This window comes from Leptidea sinapis, chromosome 27 (assembly GCF_905404315.1).
Source record: "Leptidea sinapis chromosome 27, ilLepSina1.1, whole genome shotgun sequence".
NCBI lineage: Eukaryota > Metazoa > Arthropoda > Insecta > Lepidoptera > Pieridae > Leptidea > Leptidea sinapis.
This window is the reverse complement of record NC_066291.1, coordinates 8,091,754-8,114,662: the sequence shown is the minus strand read 5'-3', so window position 1 is coordinate 8,114,662 and position 22,909 is coordinate 8,091,754. Positions and strand designations below refer to the sequence as shown.

At 35.8% G+C, this 22,909-nt stretch overlaps 1 protein-coding gene across 1 annotated transcript; it reads right to left on the bottom strand.

Annotated features, from left to right (window-relative positions):
• Positions 1 to 981: 981 nt before the first annotated feature.
• Positions 982 to 21,485, bottom strand: LOC126972770 (kinesin-associated protein 3). Its single transcript, XM_050819807.1, has 12 exons — positions 21,300 to 21,485; positions 21,022 to 21,212; positions 20,606 to 20,844; positions 19,952 to 20,516; positions 19,773 to 19,873; positions 18,449 to 18,691; positions 15,717 to 15,891; positions 13,900 to 14,127; positions 10,818 to 10,936; positions 7,889 to 8,033; positions 4,993 to 5,062; positions 982 to 2,593 (listed from the first exon to the last, which is right to left on the bottom strand). The coding sequence occupies exons 2-12, from the start codon at positions 21,176 to 21,178 to the stop codon at positions 2,479 to 2,481; spliced, it is 2,157 nt and encodes a 718-aa protein (XP_050675764.1). The 5' UTR covers positions 21,179 to 21,212; positions 21,300 to 21,485; the 3' UTR covers positions 982 to 2,478.
• Positions 21,486 to 22,909: the final 1,424 nt, after the last annotated feature.

Sequence of the window (22,909 nt, the reverse complement as noted above, 5' to 3'; positions counted from 1 at the left end):
AAAATAATACATTATCTATGTATACAACTGTCGTTTCAAGTGATGTAGTCTGCTATACGGTAGGGGGTAGTACAAGCAAGCAGAGCGGAGTGAAGAATGAGTTGGTACACGCCAACCATTTATTTATTTATAATAAGTTTATATCCAAAGCATCAGGCGGATATAATATTATGATCCTGTGGTTTATAGGATGCAAACAACATTAGATCATTTATATATAATTGGCTGTGACAGCTGTGAAAACGTCGAAAAAAAATTAGGTTGACAGTTAAGTTAACCTCTTTTTTTAGCAATGCACGCACACTAACACAAAGTGACATACAATTCGGGAGTCTGAGACGTAGCTTGTAACGCGCACTAAAGTAATAAACCTGGCCTGGTTTCATCGGTTGTCAAGCAGCAAGAGTATCTATGTAAACGTATAAGCAACCAACCCGCGCAAGTCAGTCTAATATAAATTCGACAAGTAAGCTTTTCAAATACCAAAACAGGCGGCAACATTATTTTATACAATTTTGTCAAAACTTTGTGTTATATCGACCACTGACCTCTACTATATACCACTGGGCTGGCGGCTGTCAAAGTGCTTTTGCACCTGTTTGATATTCGCCATTTTGGCACTGTTGGCCATCTAACGAGAGTCTGCGGTACTAAAACTATTGACGACAACCTCAGCAAACATGGTAGGAAGCTATTTACAAAAAGAAATGTGTGCCTTATTATAAATAATACGGAAAACGAACGAAATTAATTCAAAATGCAAAAATACTTCAAGAGTATTGTACGTTCCTTCGCAGGCATTTGTATTATACGTCAAAATTAGTTCTCTGGACACTCGCGAGTGGCGCGTCAAATAGGCACAAAAATTGTTGTTGTCAAACATGAAACAGCCTGTCCAGTGGTATTTATACAGGTCAGTGTATATCGACTGTTGATATTTGATTTACATAATATGACATAGGTAAATGAAACACGAATAAGTTTGGTTCACTATATATTATGTATTTGGAAAGCAACTATATAAATAAAAATACAATAAATCATTCATTTCATTAAAAAAAAATATAAGACATATCATTTAGTATCACATAAATAAGAATACCACATTTATTATGGAAATAACATAAGAATTAAGCAACTTACAACACATGTACAACACAACAATGTAGAGTAAGTTATGTTGCCATACCAAAAAATAAATATATTATTTTTTGTTAAATTGGTAAAATTCATTAAATTCAACCATACAACCAATATTGCACAATAGACTAAAACCAGATTCGGAGTATTTTTATTATTATCAATAACAAAAATAATTAATCAACAAAATACCTAAATTTTACTCAAAATAAGGTTTCACATTCAATAAAACATTGAGTATACGTGGACGGAAACGAATACAGGAAACAAAACCGTCAACTCGAAGCCTTTATTAATTAATTTTACGACTAGGGTGTTATATTTGGTATTAATACATTATTAAGCCTAATTTAGTATGAAGTATACGCGTTTCCCTAGTTTGGATAATTATTAGGACTACCCCTTAAAAACTAATGGTTTAGAATTTTTTTTTGCGTTAATTAAAAACAGTGCGAAAGAGACATAACACTACGTTAAGTAAAGATGATTTTTATCGAATTTATTTGTGACTTAGGAGAAGTAAATTATTTATTACCGATACCGTCGGTTCAAATCTCTTACTGGTATCCCTGGGGACGCCGGGATGCGTGTCTTGATACATTGTAGATATTTTATATAATACTGCGTTTTGGTTCGAAGGGCGCCGTAGCTAATAAACCCTTTATGAAGTGGCGGTGGAAATAAAAAGAAAAGAAAACTTTTAACATTCATAAGTGTCATTTCCTTGACCTACATGAATAAAGTGATTTGGATTGGAAAAACAATTTATATAATATGAACTAGCCGTTCCCGCCCGCTGCGCTGGGCGAATTTTAAAAGTAAATAAATTAAATTTTATTCATCTTATTACAAATACAGTAAAAAATGAGTATATATATATAGATAAATTTCGCATCGAATGGTAGTAGTGTCATGTCGATACGATCAAGTGGTTTAGGCGTGATTGAGCCTCAAAGAATGACCATTTTCATTATATATATTGTAGTAGAAGTGATGAGCACATTGGGATGCCGCTCAGAAGTTTAGGTTCAATCAAGAATCAGGTGAACGTCATGCACGTCTCGTCCTTTCCTAAATAAAAGCTCCCAACCAATAATTTCAAAATTTTTACATAACATTAGATTCATATAAAGGAATTTTTATGAATCCATATAGATACAGTAAAGCGTAACCAGGTTTTACTAGCAATAATTAAACCTAAAGATTGTGAATGTCGAAAAGTCTAAATTTATAAGTGATAAAAATAATTTTATTAATACTGTTTAGTATGGTGTTCGTGCACTATAAGTTTGTCAGTGTTCCTCGAACTTATCTAATGCAATATTCGTCGTGGAAGCTTCAAGCAAAAACATTAAGTGTTTTTGAGAAGTGCGTGTCGTCATCCAACGCTGATATCGCGGACACAGAGTCAGATATGCCAAAATCATCGATGTGTCGTCCGTCTTGGGTGTTGCTAGAAATGAAGAAATAAAAATATATGAATCAATATTATCTGATTCTTTAACTGGGCGTTTTTATATTTTTGTGTACCAAAGTCAATTCAATTTATGTGATATGGCGTGTGTACGTAGGCTGCACTAAAAGTATCGGGAATGGAATATTTCCACTGTTCCTGTCATATTAAATCTTTTTAATTGAAAACTCCTTGGTTTTAAAAATCGAATACCATTTATTTATTCAAAAAAAGATTCTCGGTCTCGTCACAAGGTCTTGTCAAACTTGCTTAGTCGTTGAGAAAATGGAAATGACTCGAGAAAATTCTAGAGCGATGATTTATTCTTTCGAAGTGTTTTAACACAAAAACAGTGTGTTGACCGGATGATTTCTGCATTTGGTGATGAAGCCCCATCCAAAACCACAATTTATCGCTGGTTTGCTGAATTTCAACGTGGACGTGTCAAGCTCAGTGATGATCCCCGTCAAGGTCGTCCAAAAACTGCAGTCACCAAAGAAAACGTTGATGCTATGCGTAAGCTGATTGAGGAAGATCGACATTTGACATACCGCGAAATTCAGGCAACTTTAGACATTGGCATGAGTCAAATACAAATAGTCTTGCATGAACAATTAGGTGTAAAAAGTTGTTTTCCCGATGGATACCGCATTTGCTCTGTGAAGAGCAAAAAGCGGCTCGCGTTACTTGGTGCGTCAGAACTCTCGAAACGTTCTACACAGGATCCTCAAATGCTGTATACAATATCGTATCAGGTGACGAATCCTGGATTTACGGGTACGAACCCGAAACAAAAATCCCGTCACGAGTTTGGGTGTTCGAAAATGAGTTAAAGCCAACAAAAATTGTTCGTTCACGGAGTGTTGCAAAAAAAATGATGTCCACGTTTGTCTCCAAAACCGGCCATGTTGCGAATATTCCTCTTAAGGGACAAAGAACGGTGAATGCAGAATGGTATGCTAGCATTTGTTTGCCACAGGTCGTTTCTGAACTCCGTAAAGAGAACTGCAACCGCCGCATCATCCTCCATCAGGACAAAGACGAGTTCTCACACCGCGCATAGAACAAAAGAGTTTTTAGAGCAAGAAAACATAGAATTATTAGACCATCCGCGGTACAGCCCCGACCTAAGCCCTAATGATTTCTATACTTTCCCTAAAATAAAGAATAAATTGCGTGGTCAGAGATTTTCATCACCTGAAGAAGCTGTGGACGCCTACAAAACGGCCATTTTGGAGACCCTAACTTCCGAATGGAATGGTTGCTTCAATGATTGATTCCATCGTATGGCAAATTGTGTCAAATTTCGCGGAGAATTCTTCGAAAATCAATAAATACATTTTTAAATAGTAATGTTATGTCACTTCCTTGATTACCGAAATTTTCAGTGCAGTTCTCGTACCAAAGTCAATATTTGACGAAAAAGAATTATTGACAGTCAATTGATATTTATGGGTTTTCTTGTAATCTTAGTTATGTGAACATTAATTTTTTTTTAAAGTTCTCATAAAAAGCAAACTGATTATTGCTAAATGTTATTAATTTGTCTCAGCTTGAGCATCTTAATGTTCCACTGAGTAATGTTCTTTTTTTCTCTTCATAATGTTCTTTTCTACTGAGTTACGTTTTGGCGATGCAACTCTAATATCTTTTACATTAAAATGTCATCATGTCAATGCAATGAGATCAGATTAATACTTGCTGTAAAAAAAAAGTGCAGTGCTCCTTAAGAACACATAACTTAAAAAAGGGGTATTTTCCATTTCAATAATTAATTATTTCTAAAAAATAATTAAAGGCGCAAAACAGCCATAGGACAAGACAAGGTATAAAAATATAAAAAAAAAATCGCCCAACTCCAACTTTCTCCACAAGGAACCTCTCAATCTCTCTCTCTAAATATCATCTTCATCGGAGGTATCGTGTTCCTGCAGTGTGGTTCCAGGAAAGTCTACCACTACAACCCAACTGCTGAAACAGCTTTTACTGCGGTGTTCCCGAATCAATATGAGATGCGAATCTTCCAAATAAAAATACCAAATTAAGAAAAATGCCGACTCAAATCGCATTATATTACACTTCTCTCTTAACATTAAACTTAACATTAAAATTAATTCTAAAGGAATCAATTTTGAGAAAATAAATGCCATTATATTTAAACAAGATTACTAAAACCAAAATTCAAAAGGTTACGTTTTGCAAATCAACAATTTCAAAAAGTTTTATATAGAAGGCTTTTTTGGTGAAAAAGGTTTTTAATTTGCACATTTTAATTTATGACTGGCTGGGTTATGGGTCACTGAGGAGTTCCGTCGTTCCGGGTTCACCACCGGAACAGATCTGTGGGCTTTAACATGATATTTTTAAGAATTTGGTATCAAAGTAATACATATACCTACCGACTGTTAACTCGGTTGTAATCCACTCCGGTCAGACTATCTGAATCGTCGTTAAGTGATGTTTGTGAATCTAAAAAACAAAAGATAATAAATAATATATAGTTATACAAAAAGCAAACAAAATATCGTATCAAGATATTATCAAAAACCAGTTACCAGTGGGAGGCTCCTTTGCACAGGAAGCCGACTAGATTATGGGTACGGCACAACGGCACCTATTTCTGCCGTGAAGCAGTAATGTGTAAACATTACTGTGTTTCGGTCTGAAGGGCGAAATTACTGGGCAAATGAGACTTAACATCGCATGTCTCAAGGTGACGAGCGCAATTGTAGTGCCACTCAGAATTTTTGGGTTTTTCAAGAATCCTGAACGGCACTGCATTGCGATGGGTAGGGCGTATCAATTACCATCAGCTGAACGTGCTGCTCGTCTCGTCCCTTATTTTCATAAAAGAAAAGATAAAACCATTGTAACAATAATAATATGGTCGTGATGTGAACCAAGTGAGAGATCCTTGCACATGATACCGGTGAGTTCCACAGAGGCACCTTTTCCTGCCTTCGAGCAGAAGTGTGCAAGTATTATTGTGTTTTACCCGGCGAGCATGACCCAGGGTATCTGACAAGATACCCTGGCTATATCTATCTGATCTGATAAGATTTATAATTAATAAAGTAGTGTATTTTTTTAAACCTGGCAACCCTCGCTCGCTCAGTAGCTGAAGGGGTGGGCATGAGGGAGAGGATAGTGACGTGATTGCAGTGTGGCGTGGGACGCCGGCCGGGATATTAGAGCGCAAACCTCTTACGGGTATGTCTGCCTCATTTTTCAAGTATTTTTTTATGTAATTTTTCCATTCATGAGTTTTAACTTTTATTAGTTTTTTTATGTTAATAAACCTTTGTAGTTTTTTTTTTATGATTTACTATATTGGTTGTCTTTCGTTTCTTTAGTTGAGTTTTTATTATTATTTACAGTTTTTGATCAAAAGAGTGAACTCGTGCCTTGTTAGAGGAGAAATCAAGTGATTATTCTGATGAGTCCAGTTCAGAAGATGAAACCCAGCGAGCACGAAGCGAATTATGAATGTACCAAAACTGACGTTGATGTGGTTGATCAGTAGAATGCCAAATTACAACGTTACTCGCAACAGTAAACGATGGCCTATGACTCTTCTCTATGGTCTCTTGAACATGGCAGCTATAATTGCTTGCGTTATTTATCGAGCAAATAAAACATTACGACAAAGAGAACAGAATTCAGAATAAAGAAGAGAAGAAAGAAGAGAAAAATTTATTCGGCTTAAACTGATTTACGAACACTTGCAATCAAGAAAAAAAAATCCCACATACCTCCGCCATCAAATTGAGAAACAGCTAGGTGAACCATCACTTGGACATGAGAATGTACCAGGACGAAATATCAGGGGCCAGGGTTGTAAATACAAATACAAAATCAAGCATTCCTGCAATGCTTGTGCCAAGCCCATTTGCATGGTGTTGATTTTTGTGAACCTCAATATTTATTCCTATTATTACTTAGAGTAAGAAAAACATTAATAATTAAAATATATTTCAGGCTTTAAAACTTTTTTTACTGAATTCCATTAAATTATTCATTATTTGACAAAATAATGAACTGAATGAAATAAGATTAACAAAATTAAGAGATAAATAATAAGTTCTATTTCATGATACATCCAATTATGGGTATGTCATACCCTGCCTCATCCTATATGTAACTTTTTTTCATCCCATGCTCGCCGTGTTAAGTTAGAAGGACGCCATTGTGGTATAGCTCAGAATTTTGGGTTCAATCAGCAATCCTGAGCGGCACTGCATTGTAATGGGCAGGACGTATCACTTACCATAAGGCCTTCTATGTGATGTAGTCACGCTACCATCATACGACAACACACACAGTCAAGTCCAGTCGACCGGTTTCATACCATACTTACATAAAACCGGGTTAGCAACCCAGTGCCAACATGTTTCCATAGATAAGTCACCCTTCCTAAAAACTCCTCATCGCATAATTATGACGAAAGTCCTTATAGAGGTAATACTTGCCGACCTTTTGCAACATCAGGGCTCTAACCACAATATTGACAACAGATTTTTTGTTCACGACGGAGACACAAACAGCTCGACAAAGCGACATAATATAAGCTTGTCGTCTACGCGCCGCTATATTCTTTGTCTATGGTGTAGGCCCAGGCCGCATTACCGTTAAACCGCAGCGATTTTTAACCGTGTGAGTTTATGAAACAAAATAACAAATACAAGCAGCCGCACTTGCGGTTTTATCCCTCGACTGATTTAAAAACTGTGAAATGTTACAAAATTATCGCGAAAAAAACCGCGGGTATACACGGACTAAGCGTTAACCGCGGGCGATTTCTTGCGATAAATTCGGCCGACCGTCGCGAAGAATTGTCGTGAAGTCGCGTCATTGAAATAATGTCGTCATCCGAGTCGGAGTCTGTATCAAACGCAGAGTACGAGAGTTTATCCCAGAATCCCATTTTGTATCCATGGAGGTTATGTATGCTCCCACATCGTGCAAAATTTGATCAAAGCTCGCTACTGACATCCGATAGTAATCGAAAAGTTTATCTGGGTGTTCCCTTAAAATTTGATATTACTTATGAAAAAAAAAACTCTAATCTTAGGCTAGTTAGCGAGATAGATAGTGGATGGACCCAATATTTGCAAAATTTTCGTATCTTAGTATCAAATCAACAAAACTTTTCTTACTTTTCGTTTCTTTTGAAAGCCATCTTCAAAGTGTAAAAATCGCGAGTGGTTTCGCGGTTTATAATCGTGGTGTGTGCGTCTCAATCGGTTTCGCGGGAAAATACTGTAGTGCGGCCTAAGCCTTAAACAGGGTGATTACCTGAAGTGGTAAGTCTGTGTGTAGTGAGATAGTCGGCAGAGAGATAGGGCGGCAGATCATCAGCCGCATCTCCCGACCCACCCTCTGCTCCCAATGTTTCCACCACAGACAACCACTGCCCATTGTGGCATCTGAATCTCTCCACCTGCAATTCGATAATTTTTCATTGTTAATATTTTTTCAATCAGCCGACCACCACGCACCACTCACGAATCACCAGGCTCTTCTGCACAGGATGCCGGCTAGATTATGGGTACCACAACGGCGCCTATTTCTACCGTAATCAGTAGAAGCAGTAATGTGTAAACAATACTGTGTTTCGGTCTAAAGGGCACCTTAACTAGTGAAATTACTGGGCAAATGAGACTTGACATCTTATGTCTCAAAGTGACGAGCGCAATTATAGTGCCGCTTAGAATTTTTGGGCTTTTCATGAATCCTGAGCGGCAATGCATAGTAATGGGCAGGGCGTATCAATTACCATCAGCTGAACGTCCTGCTAGTCGACCTAGAACGACTAGAACGACCAATTATATTGGTATAATATATATATAAGTACCTATACCATGACTAACGTGGACACGAGCACTTTTTATTTTATACTACAGTAGTGCGGCAGATAGTGTTCTAACACCGATTGAGTAAAGTTTGTACTTCATTCCAAGTTATACATTTTTTGTAGACTGTCGTTTTTATACTGTTTTTTTTTTTAATATTCTACTACAAAGTTATTTATAGGGCTTAGGGGTTATATATATAAATAAACTAATGTTTTATATGCATTTGTCAATAATATATCATAGCATCAAAAATTACTTCGTAAAATATGCACCCTGCTGTCGTAAAGAAATTGTTTCACAGCAGAACTGTCAAACCGTGTGTCAATAAATTCTCTCATAGAAATTATGTATGGACACATCAAAGGAAAAACAAATTTGTTGTTTTTATTTAATTTAGCACCATTTTCCTATTTATTCACCTTTTAAACCTTCTCTGGACTTCCACAAATAATTCAAGACCAAAATTGGAGACTAACGAACAGCAATTCATTTTTAAATACAGGGTGTCCCAAAGTTATGGGACATGAAGGGAAAGTACCTTAAATATCGAAGATAGGCTATTTTACTGAAAGAAGACAATGTTATTTTTAAAAGTTAGTATTCAAAGATTTTCTAACAATTACTTGCCTCGTCTGGGAATCGAACCGACTGAAATGTAAAAAAAAACACCCCTACTTTTATAATTCCAATCGAAAGAATGGCCAAAAACTAATAACTCTTCTTAAGTAACATAGTATTTTAAAAGAAAGGAACAACGAAAAAGGAATGTTTTCCTACTTGGATTGGTACGAATGGACCGATTAGATGGCCGGCCAGATCCCCGGACCTTACACCATTAGATTTCTTCTTTTGGGGATATGTGAAAGATATGCTATACAAAAAACGATACGAGAACGTGGGCGAGTTACAAACAGAATTGTGCCATATCATATCGAGTATTCACCTTAAAATGATAAAACAAAATCTTGAATGAGTTCATTCATTCATTCTTTTAATGAGTCCGCTGCCTGTTGATTTTCTTATATTCTATATACTCGATTACTGTATCTTTGCCTATTTTATGCTGGGGGGTCTCTGTAGTGAGGCTCTGAAGGCGGGGAATATCTTGTTTAGTGACACGCGCAAAACTTAGGCAAAATTGAAGTGTAACCCTTCTACCTAAATTCTGTGGTGATAATGAACCATGATGAATGAAAAATTAAGTGTGGTGTAAATATTTCTGTCGTGAATTTGCATTAGTGTTTTCATCTACTTATTTTCTACTTCGCGGCTCACGATTGAGAAACGCTACTAAGTTTACATAAATATACAAATGATTTAAGTTTTCTTTAGTGTTAATTCCGCCAATATTTGTTTTTAAACAATTCGACACGTGCATCCTCAGGACGTGTTGTCTCGCCAAAATCTGGCACGAGACTACACGTTTCATTTGTATAATTATGGATTTCCGCAAAGTAACGCCTACTTCAATAAAAAGTTTACATAAATTAAATTTGAAAACACATTAATGAACGATGCGGGACTGGACACCGTGACCTCTCGCGTTCCGTGCGTGCGCTCTTTCACTGAGCCAACCTTTCAAGTGACGACACGTTTGAAATGATATGTTTTGTTCAACTCTCAGGTTGTGGCTTCGTCTACAGCAACTTCTTTGAAGTTTATACGCTCAAACCCAATATTTGCATATTAGGAAATTGATTTGAGATGTCGATCTTAGAAATCCAAACAATTTGTTATTTTTTAAAGTGATAACCCCCACTTCTACTTAATTACACAAATTAAATTTGGAAACAAAATTCATGAACATGAAACGTTGTGGGACTCTTAAGGTATGGACAGACGTGCTCAAAAAAAGCGTGCTTTTAGGTATGCTTAAAGTTAGCATGCTCATGCAACTGTTCACATTTGCCAGCAATAAGCATGCTTGCTTAAGCATACTCATAAATAAGCATGCTCAAAGCAAACGTACCGGACAGACGTGCTGCTATTTGGCACCAGGCGCTTGGACAAAATGGATGTACAAAAATATAGTGACAGTGATATCCATACAGAACTCAATAAAATAATCATAGTCACCCGCCGCGGATCGAGATCAAATCGATGCTAATAAGCAAACCTGTTCAGACGCGCTCGGAGCACGCCCCCTTCTACACGCGCCTCAATAGCATGCTCGAAAATCAAACGTCGGTTGATTTTTAAGCATGCTCTAAATAAGTATGCTCATTACAGTACACACGTGCTACTAATGAGCACATGCTGCACACAATAAAAGCATGCTTTCGTGCTAGTAATGAGCACGTCTGTCCGTACCTTTACCCGCGATCTCGCACGGACAAATTGACGACTAATTTTAATGTAAATAATATTACCTTTATTCTAGCTGCCCAATCATTTTGCATCTGTGATATGATGTCAAGACAGGAATCACACATTTTCCTTATTTCGACGTTCTTGTCTTGCATAAGATCAATTAAGTAGGCTGGGGCTTCTGTAAAATTTAACACTCTTATGAAATATGCTGCATAAATAATTTTTTAGTAAAAAGGCATTTATTTTCTCAAAATTGATTCCTTTAGAATTCTTTTTGATGTCATTTCTTATACTACTAGATACTACTACCGCTCCGGAAACAAATGGCGCTCTGAGAGTGAAGAAGCGGCGCAAGAAACTCTCCCAGCATTCTTTTTTTGCGCTCTTTTCAATAAAAATATACAATATTGTACAGTCATTTCTATCGCTATAAAATAATCACAATCTAGTCCCAGGCCGTCCGATCATTTAGATATTCAACAGTGGAGTAATAGGATTTACGACAGAGCCATTTTTTTATAAAACATTTAAATTTATTTATAGATAATGCCTGAACAGTGGTATCAGTTAGTCAAATAAACTTTATTTAATTAGGCTTAAACTAAGTACTTCTGAATAGTCACTATAAATATTTCTTTTAAATTACTGAATTTACCAAAATATGTTCGGAAAAAGTTGAGCTCGTGAGAGAAACATACAAGAAACTCAACAGCCACCTTACGGGCCCTACCAGCGATTTTACATAATTAATATTTCTCAAACTATTTACAATCATTAACATTACATGGCTGTATGTAAAATAATTTAAAGCTAAACACCACTTGTTAAATTGGCTTATTATTTACTTTATAAATCTAAAAGTTAGTTAAAAACAGGATTCAACCCTAACAAGAGAATAACTAATTCATTAGTGTTTTAAGGGGGCCGTTCATAAAATACGTTCGCATACGGGGGACGGGGGGGGGGGGTGTCTGGCTGAGTGTGACAAGATGTGACAAGGGGGGACAGGGGGTATACGGTAACGTGACGTTCGCCGTTTATTATTTTTTGACATGAGCGCAAACTCTGTGGCGCGACTCTAGCGGCGTTGCGATCCGTCACAACTGGTTTCTTTGTTTTTCCAATACTTGAGATAGTAACGTTTCCACGTACCCTGCGCTCTCGATTCAGTAACAAATGAAAATATTGTTTCTCGTGTATTTATTATTATTATATTCCTTCATTCGCCATTTAGCAGTGAACTAATACGGACTTATTTCATCTTCTCTATTTAATACTCTCCAGTTAATTACTTTATACTCTTTATTGCCGAAATATTTTTAATTTTCAGAATTTGTGTACTATCATTTAGAGTTTATCATACTCAGCAGGGGGGGGGGGGGGGGGGGGGGTTAGTTTTTGTGACAAAATATTGTGATAGAATGATATAGAAAGTGTGACACAGCGTGACAATAGGGGGCGAGGGGTCAAAAAAACCTGATTTTAGTGTGACGTATTTTATGAACGGCCCTTAATTCAAATTACAACTAGATATAGTAAGTAACAAAAATCTTAATAGTAACCCAACTAAATATATAAAAAAAAAAAAAAAATATATAATTATAATATATATAATAACTAACATGAGAAAGTGGCCTATCACACTCAGGATGAATACCATATATAAAAATGGCGACACAATAAAATCGTAAATGTAGATTAAATATTTTATTTTTCAATCCATAGTTAAACTTGAGAAACCAAAAATATTTTAAAGCTTTGAAATAATCCGCTATGAATAACGGCCGTTCCCAATATTCAGTCTATCTCCGGTTGTGGCATAATTGCGATGAAAATCGTAACTATCGTTGACTTTTCTGTCCCAATAAACTTATCGACGGTAACTCACCTTATCCGTACACGCTGTCTTGTCTGTCAATGGGAAGACGTATAGAGCTTATAATAGAAGTTTGTATGGAAATTGAAATTCACGCGTCCCAATACAAGGCGATAAGAATGACTTATCGGGTATATCGGGACAGCTTCAGATTATTGACAGCTAATTACTGACAGTAGAACATAGTAATTTATCTCTATCTGTAGATAGTATATTGGGAACGGCCCTAAATCGGTTAATGTAGCTATGCAAAGCCAAAATCTTAAATGACTTGCCACATTCTATTAGACATACCAGTAATACAAAATCATTGTTTTTAGGGCGATGTAACAGACATTTCTGGGGAATGAGTGACGTTGATCATGGCCACATACTCTAGGAAATGCCTATTACTAATGAGCATAGCCTGGGTGTTTCATTTTTCCATTATTTCTATTGTTTTTCTTTGTTTTTATTTTGGTTTGTCTCCTTTGCTATTTAATTCAGTCATGTATCATATGTAAAAAAAACTTCGACTTATATGATATTTTTAGAATAATTATTATTTAATATTCAAATATTTTAAGTCTAGAATAAGCGAACTCGCTATTCCTCACATAAACACTTACTGTCTTATTCATAATGACTTAGCCGAGATTTAAAACATCGCTAATATACGCTTGTTAAAAAATGGTATTCATAGTCGCATATTAGAGCTAAAACGCTCATTAACTCTTCGATAAAGCTGACGCGACTTAGAGTAGTCAGGACCCTTCTATAAACCTATTTTAAGCACTCGAAAGCAAAAAAACATGGCCGACATCGATCAGCTGTTCGTTAAATAATGTCATATATAGCTTCCCGCTCAAAGTTGTTGGATATCCGTCATAGATTGACAACCGATAGACTTCAAAACTTAGTTGTAATTATTCTGTCATCGACTTTTGACAACTGACAAACCAGACATTGAAAAGATGTCTGTATTCATTGACAGTTCCTCATTAAATTAGTTAAAATCATGGTTTTTGTACGAAATGGCAACATTGCGTACTATAGGGACGTGTTAGTTATGGGAGATTTATCTAACAAATATGAATAAGGAATTTTATCGAACGTTCGATAGGCTTAAAACACGTTTTAACTAATATAGCTTTATACCTTCGAAAAGCGTTTTATTATGAATAAGGCAGTTAAGTTTCTTGAGGACTCACGGCTTAAACTGTTTAGTAGTTTGTTTCTTGTATATTTTGAACAATATATAAAAAAATAAATTAAAAAAAAGCAACCTGTGTTGTTAACGAGATGGTCTGCTGCGCGCGGGTGCGACAACATCTGCCGGAAAGCGAACACGGTCTGCAGCACGTGCTCGTCGTCGGCCTGTCGCTGGCGCAGCGCTGCCACGAGTGCGGCGCCCCCGCCCCCCGCGCACAGCGCCTCCGCGCAGCGCTGCTCCGCGCACACGGCGCCTGCGCAGACCACGCCCTCCAGCACCAGCTCCGGGTCGCACTTGGCGTCTGCGACAATCACGTGTCTAGTAATACCTGCTCAATGAACTACAATAATAATATGGCGATAAGAAAAGAAGACGTGTAGCACTCGGGGGCTGCCGCGGTAAAGCTATTGCATAGCATTTTTTATCAACTTATGCAATTATAATTATTTATGCAGTATTTTTTTAATAAAATTAAAAAAAAAGCAAACGGGAGGTGAGTAAAATTTAACTTGCGAGATTTGATTACAGACAAACAACGGGACAGGTGAAACTAAATAAAAATGCTTGTCATAATAATAAAAAATAAAGATATTTAATAAAAATCAAGACGTACCCCAGGCTCGAACCTGGGACCTTCTGCACAAAAAGCATACGTGATAACCGCTGTTCCACGGCAACTGAAATGACCGTGGCGAAATATCTATATACATTCAGTAAGTAAGTGTTAGGTTATTTTCGTTACAGAATTTCTGGATTCGGTCTCCACGCTCAAGGCCCGCGATGGAAGCTATGCAATGGCTTAAAATATTGAAGTACTTTGCGGAAATCCATAATTGGATGGTCCAGAAAACCGTTCCAAGCCACAATATCACATTTTAAGAATTCGTGTTTAAAGATTAATAAATATTAATGTATTCCATACATGTGGGTTGGGCTACTAAGTCATGGTGTCATTTAAAGAGTGACAGTAGGGCTGCCATTTTTTGTCAGTCCGTTAATATGAATCATGTGACCAGTTTTGTGTTCTTAACCCAATTTCGATATGATTGTGGTTTGGAACGTTTTTCTGGAATTACGTCTAATTATCCAAATGTTTTCAGTTTTCTTAAGTGTTAATTCCGCTAATATTTGTCTTAAAACAATTCGACACGTGTTTCGCCTCAACACGAGCCATCCTCCAAAACAAACTAGGTCATGAGACTCAAGTCTCGAATTGAGGCGAAACACGTGTCGAATTGTTTAAAGACAAATATTGGCGGAATTAACCCTTAAGAAAACTCAAAACATTTGGACATTATGGCGACATGCAAATTATAATAAATATTAAAATATAGTCAAATATTATTTTTAATAAACTTACTACTTCAATATTTTGATGATATCTTTTAAATTTTGGGAAATTCTTTTTTTTTGCATAGCAACGATGGAACAGAGACTTGTATGTTAAAAATATGACGTAAAATTTTCAACCTCACTAACCTAACCCCTTGTATGTTAATAAGCAAGGGCGTCATAGAACATAACGACCAAATGCAACAGATTAAGATGCTTAAAGTATTGGTGTCAGTTGGTGTTTTTTTATTATAATTTAGTGATTTAAGCCATTTAATAAAAATACAATAAATATGCGTGTTCTCTATCATAAACAGTATGGTTACACCATATTAACATTCACATTATTATTACAATTGAGTGGTATATGGATTTAAAAATCCCTCCATTATACATTAATTTGCACCTAGAAAAAAGCTCATGTTAATCAACCAACTTTACATTATTAATGTCTTGTGTACTAAATTTATAACAGCGTACTAAACGGTGGTGCCATGTCGTTGCCAAATGGCAACGTGAGCAGCCAGGAAGCTATTTGATACATGAATGAATAATTACCTGGATTCAAAACTTTCAAGATAAACGGAATAAGATTATATCTCTCAACTACAGCATACACATCAATGTTATTCACAGGGTTGAGAATATTGCTGAGTGTACCAAGACATTCTATCACAAACTCTTCAGGTGCATCACCACTGGTCACTGCACCAGCCACATCACCAACAAACTCCTGAAAACATAATATAAATGACTTGTTTGAAATGTTTTGAGATATTTTTTCATTTAAAATGTTAAAAAATCAGCACTAGTGTTAGTGTGTAAATGAAAATTAAAATTTACAAAATTTTGTTTAACAAGAGCCGGCAACATAATTGTCGCAAAACCTATTGTTATTTTATTTGTATGAACACTTTAATTACCGATTACTTATACAGTATTTTTGGATGAATATACTCCTTATACTTAAGTGTAGTTATGTGTAACGAACAGATTTAAAAAATATGTATATAATTTTACTATTTACATTGTTTGTACTAACTAATTTTAATTTATAATAATAAAAACAACAACTTGGTTTTTGTTTTCTATGTTGTAATTATTGGAAAATTGGTTAATTCATTGATATTTCCATTAGCAGTTACTTTTAGACCAATACCTATTACTAGATTGGAAACAAACTAGACTAGACAGTATAAATATTATTTACATCAAACTTGAAAAAAAAAATTTCAAATATGTTGTAAACGAAAACATACACAAATTACTAAAATCAAAACTATTCGTTGACATAAGGTTATTATAACCAATACATAGAACCAATACATTGGCAAAAAAGAATAAGCTAAATGCGATTCTTGCTCTCATTCTTCTCAAGTCTGAGGCATACATTTTTGAATGCATGGTAGTTATTGACAATCAATAAGTGTAAACAATTTGTTATTTTTTTAAAGTGATAACCCTCACTTCTGGGATTAATGCGACAACCTAAGTGTTGAACAAATATTTATCTAGATTTATGTATTTTACGCCACTCGAACGGTTACCACAGTGGAAGAGCGCTCGCACGGAACACGAGAGGTCACAGGCTCGAGTCCCGCATCATTCATAAATTTATTTGTATAATCAATAAGTGATCTTTTGTTGCAAATAGGATTTAAAATCCTAATCCTTTTGTTTAAAATAGGATTTTAAGTCCTATTAATTTAAATTATGTATATTGTGTTCGTGCTTAGAACGTGTGCCCCTGAGTTGACGCCGGTGCTAACGCGTTTATTCCGGCACTCTTATTCTAAGGGCGTAGTCCCTGACTCATGGAAGTCAGCCCTTGTCCATCCGATCCAAAAAAAAGGAGACAGTTTGGATCCGGCAAACTACAGGCCTATTGCTAATACCTCCCTGGTCTCCAAAATCATGGAGAGCATAATTAGCCGTCAGCTCTTGTATACCTAGAATGTCACCAGTTGATCAACGACCGAAAATACGGGTTTCGCAATGGTCGGTCGGCAGGTGATCTTCTGGTATACCTAACACATAGATTGGCGGCGGCTATTAAAAGCAAGGGGGAAGGCCTGGCAGTTAGCCTGGATATAGCGAAGGCCTTTGATCGTTTATGGCACAAGGCGCTCCTCTCCAAACTTACATCATTTGGGCTTCCCGAGAGCTTGTGCAAGTGGACCTCCAGCTTCTTCACTGGGCGCAGCATACAGGTCATTGTCGACGGATATTGCTCGAACCCGAAGCCCGTGAATGCTGGAGTGCCCCACGCTGTTTCTTCTGCATATCAATGATATGTTGGACACCTCCAACATTAATTGCTATGCAGACGACAGCACTGGTGATGCCGTATACACGGGCCATGCAGGTCTCTCTCGGGAAATCGTCGACCAGTGCCAGGAGAAACTTGTGTCTTCTATCGAGTCCTCTCATGCGTAGGTCGCGGAATGGGGAAAATTGAACCTTGTCCAATTTAACACCCAGAAGACTCAAGTTTGCGCGTTTACCACTAAAAAAACCCCATTTGTCGTATCATCGCTCTTCGACAACACTTCCCTCAAAGCCTCGCCTAGTATCGGAATACTGGGTCTAGAAATCTCGAGCGATTGGCAATTTCGTGGTCATCTGGAAGGCAAAGCCAAATTGGCTTCAAAGAAACTGGGCGTCATTAATAGAGCACGGCAATACTTCAAGCCGGCCCACATTCTAGCGCTCTACAAAGCGCAGGTCCGGCCACACATGGAGTATTGCTGTCAACTCTGGTCTGGCTCACCCCAGTATTAGCTCGAGCCATTTGACCGCGTGCAACGCAGAGCAGCTCGAATTGTCGGTTACCCAGTGCTCTATGAACGGCTGGATCACTTGGCGTTGCGTAGAGACGTCGCTTCATTGTGTGTCTTCTACCGCATTTATCACGGGGAGTGTTCCGAAGAGCTGTTTAATCTGATTCCTGCCGCCTAATTCCACCTTCGCACGACACGCCACAAGTTAGGATATCATCCTCACCATCTGGATGTGTGGCGGTCCTCCACAGTGCGGTTTTCAAGGAGCTTTCTTCCACATACTATAAAGCTGTGGAATGAGCTTCCTTGTGCAGTGTTTCCGGGACGATACAAGATGGGTACCTTCAAAAAAAAGCGCGTACACCTTCCTTAAATGCCAGCAACGCTCCTGTGATTCCTCTGGTGTTGCAAGAGATTGTGGGCAGCAGTGATCACTTAACACAGGTGACCCGTACGCTTGTTTGTCCTCCTATTCCATAAAAATAAAATTGACATGTTTTGCTTACTTACCACAATTAAGGGTATATTGGCTGCATGATGTGACAAATTCCTAACAAGTTTCATGAGCATTGAGTTCCGGTGTCTAAACGCTCGCGCTAACAGCTCTCGCAGACGACCTTCAGACGCCATCTGTTGGGCAGCTCGCTCATTCCAAGACAAGTTCACACATAGTGCCAATAAAATATCAGTTGTTCCAGGACCATTCTCACAACTCAGGTCACTGTTCACATTTAATAGAAGCATATCTGTTAACTGAAAGAGAAATCAATTATCAACAAACACAAAAAACACACTGAGTACATTAAGCTTTGATCCATAATTGGTGAAATATTGTACTTTAATAGGCACAATATTATGACTTCTTTAATGATTCAAAGGAGGATTATTAAGTTTGCAATAGTGCTGAAATATCCAGTCATAAAAGCCTACATCACAGAGGATATTCTGTGTGTAATATTTAAACATTGTGAAAGACTATGAAAGTTTAAAACAAGTATTTAAATTTCTACCCCAGTTTAACGAGAAACCAATCTTAATTACTATTAAAAAAATACATATTATATGGAATACAGACACAGGATTTTTTATTACCATCTTTTTGCTGCTTTTCAATATATTCTTGATAATGTTATGTATGTACATAGCAACATAAATGAATTTGATAGGAACTGTCATAACCATAATGTTAACACCAGGAACAGATATATTAAACTTAAAATGCCTACTACTTGGCTGAGTTGAGTTAGTAAGTCTTTTGTGGGGCAATGTATATGCTTTTACAACAAGATCCCAGAGCATTTTCAAAACAATTGTATTACGAAAATCAAAAGAATTGTTAAATAATATTTGTGTAGTTATTATAACATTAATGATTTTCTTAATGATACCACAGTCTGGGAATGGAGTGAACACCCTCAGGCTATTTAATTATAAATGTTTATTGTACTATATTACACTGTAAACATATAATTATGAAACAAAAAAAAGGCTGCGGAGTTTCTTAGGCCTGTTCTTCACAGGTCTGAGGCGCTTCATTTAGAATCGGTGGTAGTTGTTGACATTCAATAAGTGATCTTAAATTCTATTTTGAATGAAAACTTCTTAAAGACAAACACAAATCCGTATATGTAAAAAAACCAAATTCACATCAGAATAAATTGCAAATATTTAATAGTTGATCTTTCATTCATAATTAAGTACTGGGCATTAAAAATGATCTCATGTGAATGTTCTATAGATTGATGGAATTAGATATATCAGAATAAAAAGTCTTCAGATGTTACAGAATAATTTGCTGAAATTTTATTTTTTCATTCAGTAATAATATGCTTACCAACTTCACACAATCAGACTGAGTAAACAGTACTTTAACACGGTCATCCATACTGAGATGATATAATATCTTCATAGCCAGTGTTATATGTTTATCATCACCTAAAATCATCACATATACTATAATATACATTATAAGATATATATGAATTATACATTTGTATTAAAGAAAATCCATACTTGTAAATTGAATAAATTTTGGTAATAAGTTCATTTTAATAATCTTGTTACGAATTTTACTGTCAAAAGTCAGATTGAATAGTAGTTTTAATGTGACATTCACTAGGTCTGCATTAGGGGAATCCAAAAGGGGTGCCAATTTATCGATAATCCCCTTTGACACCATTACATTTTTGTTTTCAATAAAAACAGACAGCTTTTGCAAGAATGAAACAATTAGAATAAGTAAATCCATATTGGAATGTCTTTCCATGGCTCCTATGAGCAATCCAACTATATCCTTCTTATGCATTTTCTCTTCAACCTTAACATTGTCAGCAATATTGAGTAACATGTAAAATGCAACTCTTAAGAGTTGTTCTTGTCTTTTAGATAATGCTTTCAGTTTCCTTCTTAATTGCTCTTCATCATTCTTTGATAAACAATCATCAGAAGCATTGCAAAGGTCTTCATGATAACTAGACACAAGTGATCTTGACTTTTGTAGATTGACATCAGCCACTGCCCAAGTTCCTGATTTAGGGCGTCTTTTTGGCTCTGGGATACGACTCTTAGGTAACTCATTCTATAAGAGGGAAAAAAAAATATTTTAAACACATAAATTATTATTGTGAATTAAGTTATATAACATATGTTATAATAAAATATGTTTACCTTATCGGGGGTAGCTAATGGTTTTTTTCCCTCCACCTTTTCTTTCCACTGGTCATATCTCTTTAATTCATAATCAATTACATCCATACATAATGATCCAATCTTATATTGTATAATTACTGAATGAAATTCAATATAGGTGGAAAAGCAGAAAAATGTATAAACAATATTTGTACTCAGTTCAATACTTCTTTTCCATTCCTCTCTCAGAACTCTAGATAGGGCACTCAAAAGGGCCTCTGAAACATAATTATTTTGATTAACTTTGTAAAAATTAAAATATTGCTTTTAAATACTGAAGTAGGTAGTGCAAAATTAGGTAAATTTAAATTTCTGGTGGCCTTAACTACTAAACATATTTAGTTCAGTGTAAATGTATTCAGTATTGTAACCATCACAATATTTGAAGAAGATACCATTTCGAGCCAATTCCACTAAATTATCCGGGTTCCTAGCGAGTTGTAATATCAGTGCCGATCCTTTTATTTTCTCGGGAATGTCATCATATAATAATTCAACATAATCATCGACACGGTTCAAAACTGCAACGGGGACACTCTCAACGGGGCTCATTTTGTGAATAAACTTATTAGTGTTCACAGTTCGGCTGCAAGGTCAAGTAAAATGTTAAATTTCAGACCACTGGTTAATGAATTCTTCAGAAACGAAGATATCATAAATTCAATTCACATACACGGGTTACCATAATAATATAGCCAGTTAAATTTTATGTAGGTAAAGTTGTAATTTATTTCATATTATAGTGAGAGTCTTCTTCTTTCCTTAAATAAAGTTTTAACAACCAGGAGAATATATTTGCTATTACTTGATATATTCATAAAAATAATTTATCCTTGCTTTGTAACTTTGTGTTTTGTAATTTGTTTTGTCATTGTCAATTGTCATAAACTCATAAGTCAAGCAGTCATACGCAGTGTTGACAGTCTGACTCTGAAGCAGGACAGCCAACGATGGCTGGATACGATAATTTCCATGTACGATAGTTTTACGTCCGTGGTTCGTACCACGGACGTAAAACTATCGTACATGGAAATTATCGTATCCATCAGGTGATAATAGTAAATCAGAATAGTACAACTATCATAATATTATTAAATACAGACAATAACATGTTGCAAAAACACTAAACATAGAATTTTGTTATGTCTTGTTCAACTCTTGGGTTGTGGCTCAAAATTTCTGTCGAAGCGTCACTCGGACGGTTGGCTCAGTTGGTAAGAGCGCTTGGTTGCTATTATTATAAAATTGAATTTATATTTTTAATCCCAGAAGTGAGGGATATTACTCGTCCATTTCTAATTTTAGAAAAGTACAAATTCCCAGAATACCTATTTCTATCCCAAGATTTAGGTATTTCGTTTGTTTTTTTATTTTTTTTAAATAATAATACCAAATATAAAGGTTTATTGGTTCAAAAAAATACAGAATTCTTAAATCTAATAACAATATGGACATAAATTCCCAACATAATGCTGACGTCTAGTCATTAGATCTAGAATTTTACTTTTCAAGGCTGGTATTCACTAGACACTGAGACACAGACTTCGAGAATTAAATATTTATTAATTTAAATAGGTATTTAATCCCCCAAGTTCACTGCTACCATAAACATTGTCAATGAAAAGAATAAAATTATATATATATACTCGTATATATATATATATATATATATATATATATATATAAATTCAATCTGTTAGTTATACACTTATTTATTTAATTTAACATAATATTAACATAGCATTATATCATAATATTGGTAAGTAATCGCCTACTTTTTTCTTACAAATAAAATAACAATAGGTTTGAATAAATAATAGGTAAGCCATAACTTTGACCTATAAAACAAAATAAAATATATTCATAACATCAATAAATCAACTATAAATCCAAATAACAACAAATCACGTAAATGCTTATCATTATCAAGTCATAGATATTTAAAGTAGGTAAGTAAAATCTTAATAACAGAGCCACGGACTAGTAAAAAAAGAAGGACTCCGCGCCGTGATATTAAAAAGTGAAGCACCTTTATGCTAGTGTGTGTGCGGTTACGGGGAATACCAGTTACACAATTTTTTCTCCCTTATTTAATCATATATCCACAAATACTTATATATTGTTGTTTTGACATATTTCACAACGCACGACGTAATTTTTAAAATATTTTATTGCGACGCAAACTGATCTGTCACAGTCGATGGCAAATCTCATAATGGCGGCCGATCAGCTTATATTAGTGTTAGTGTATGCGTGGGGCCATGTATTTACACGTTTACCGGT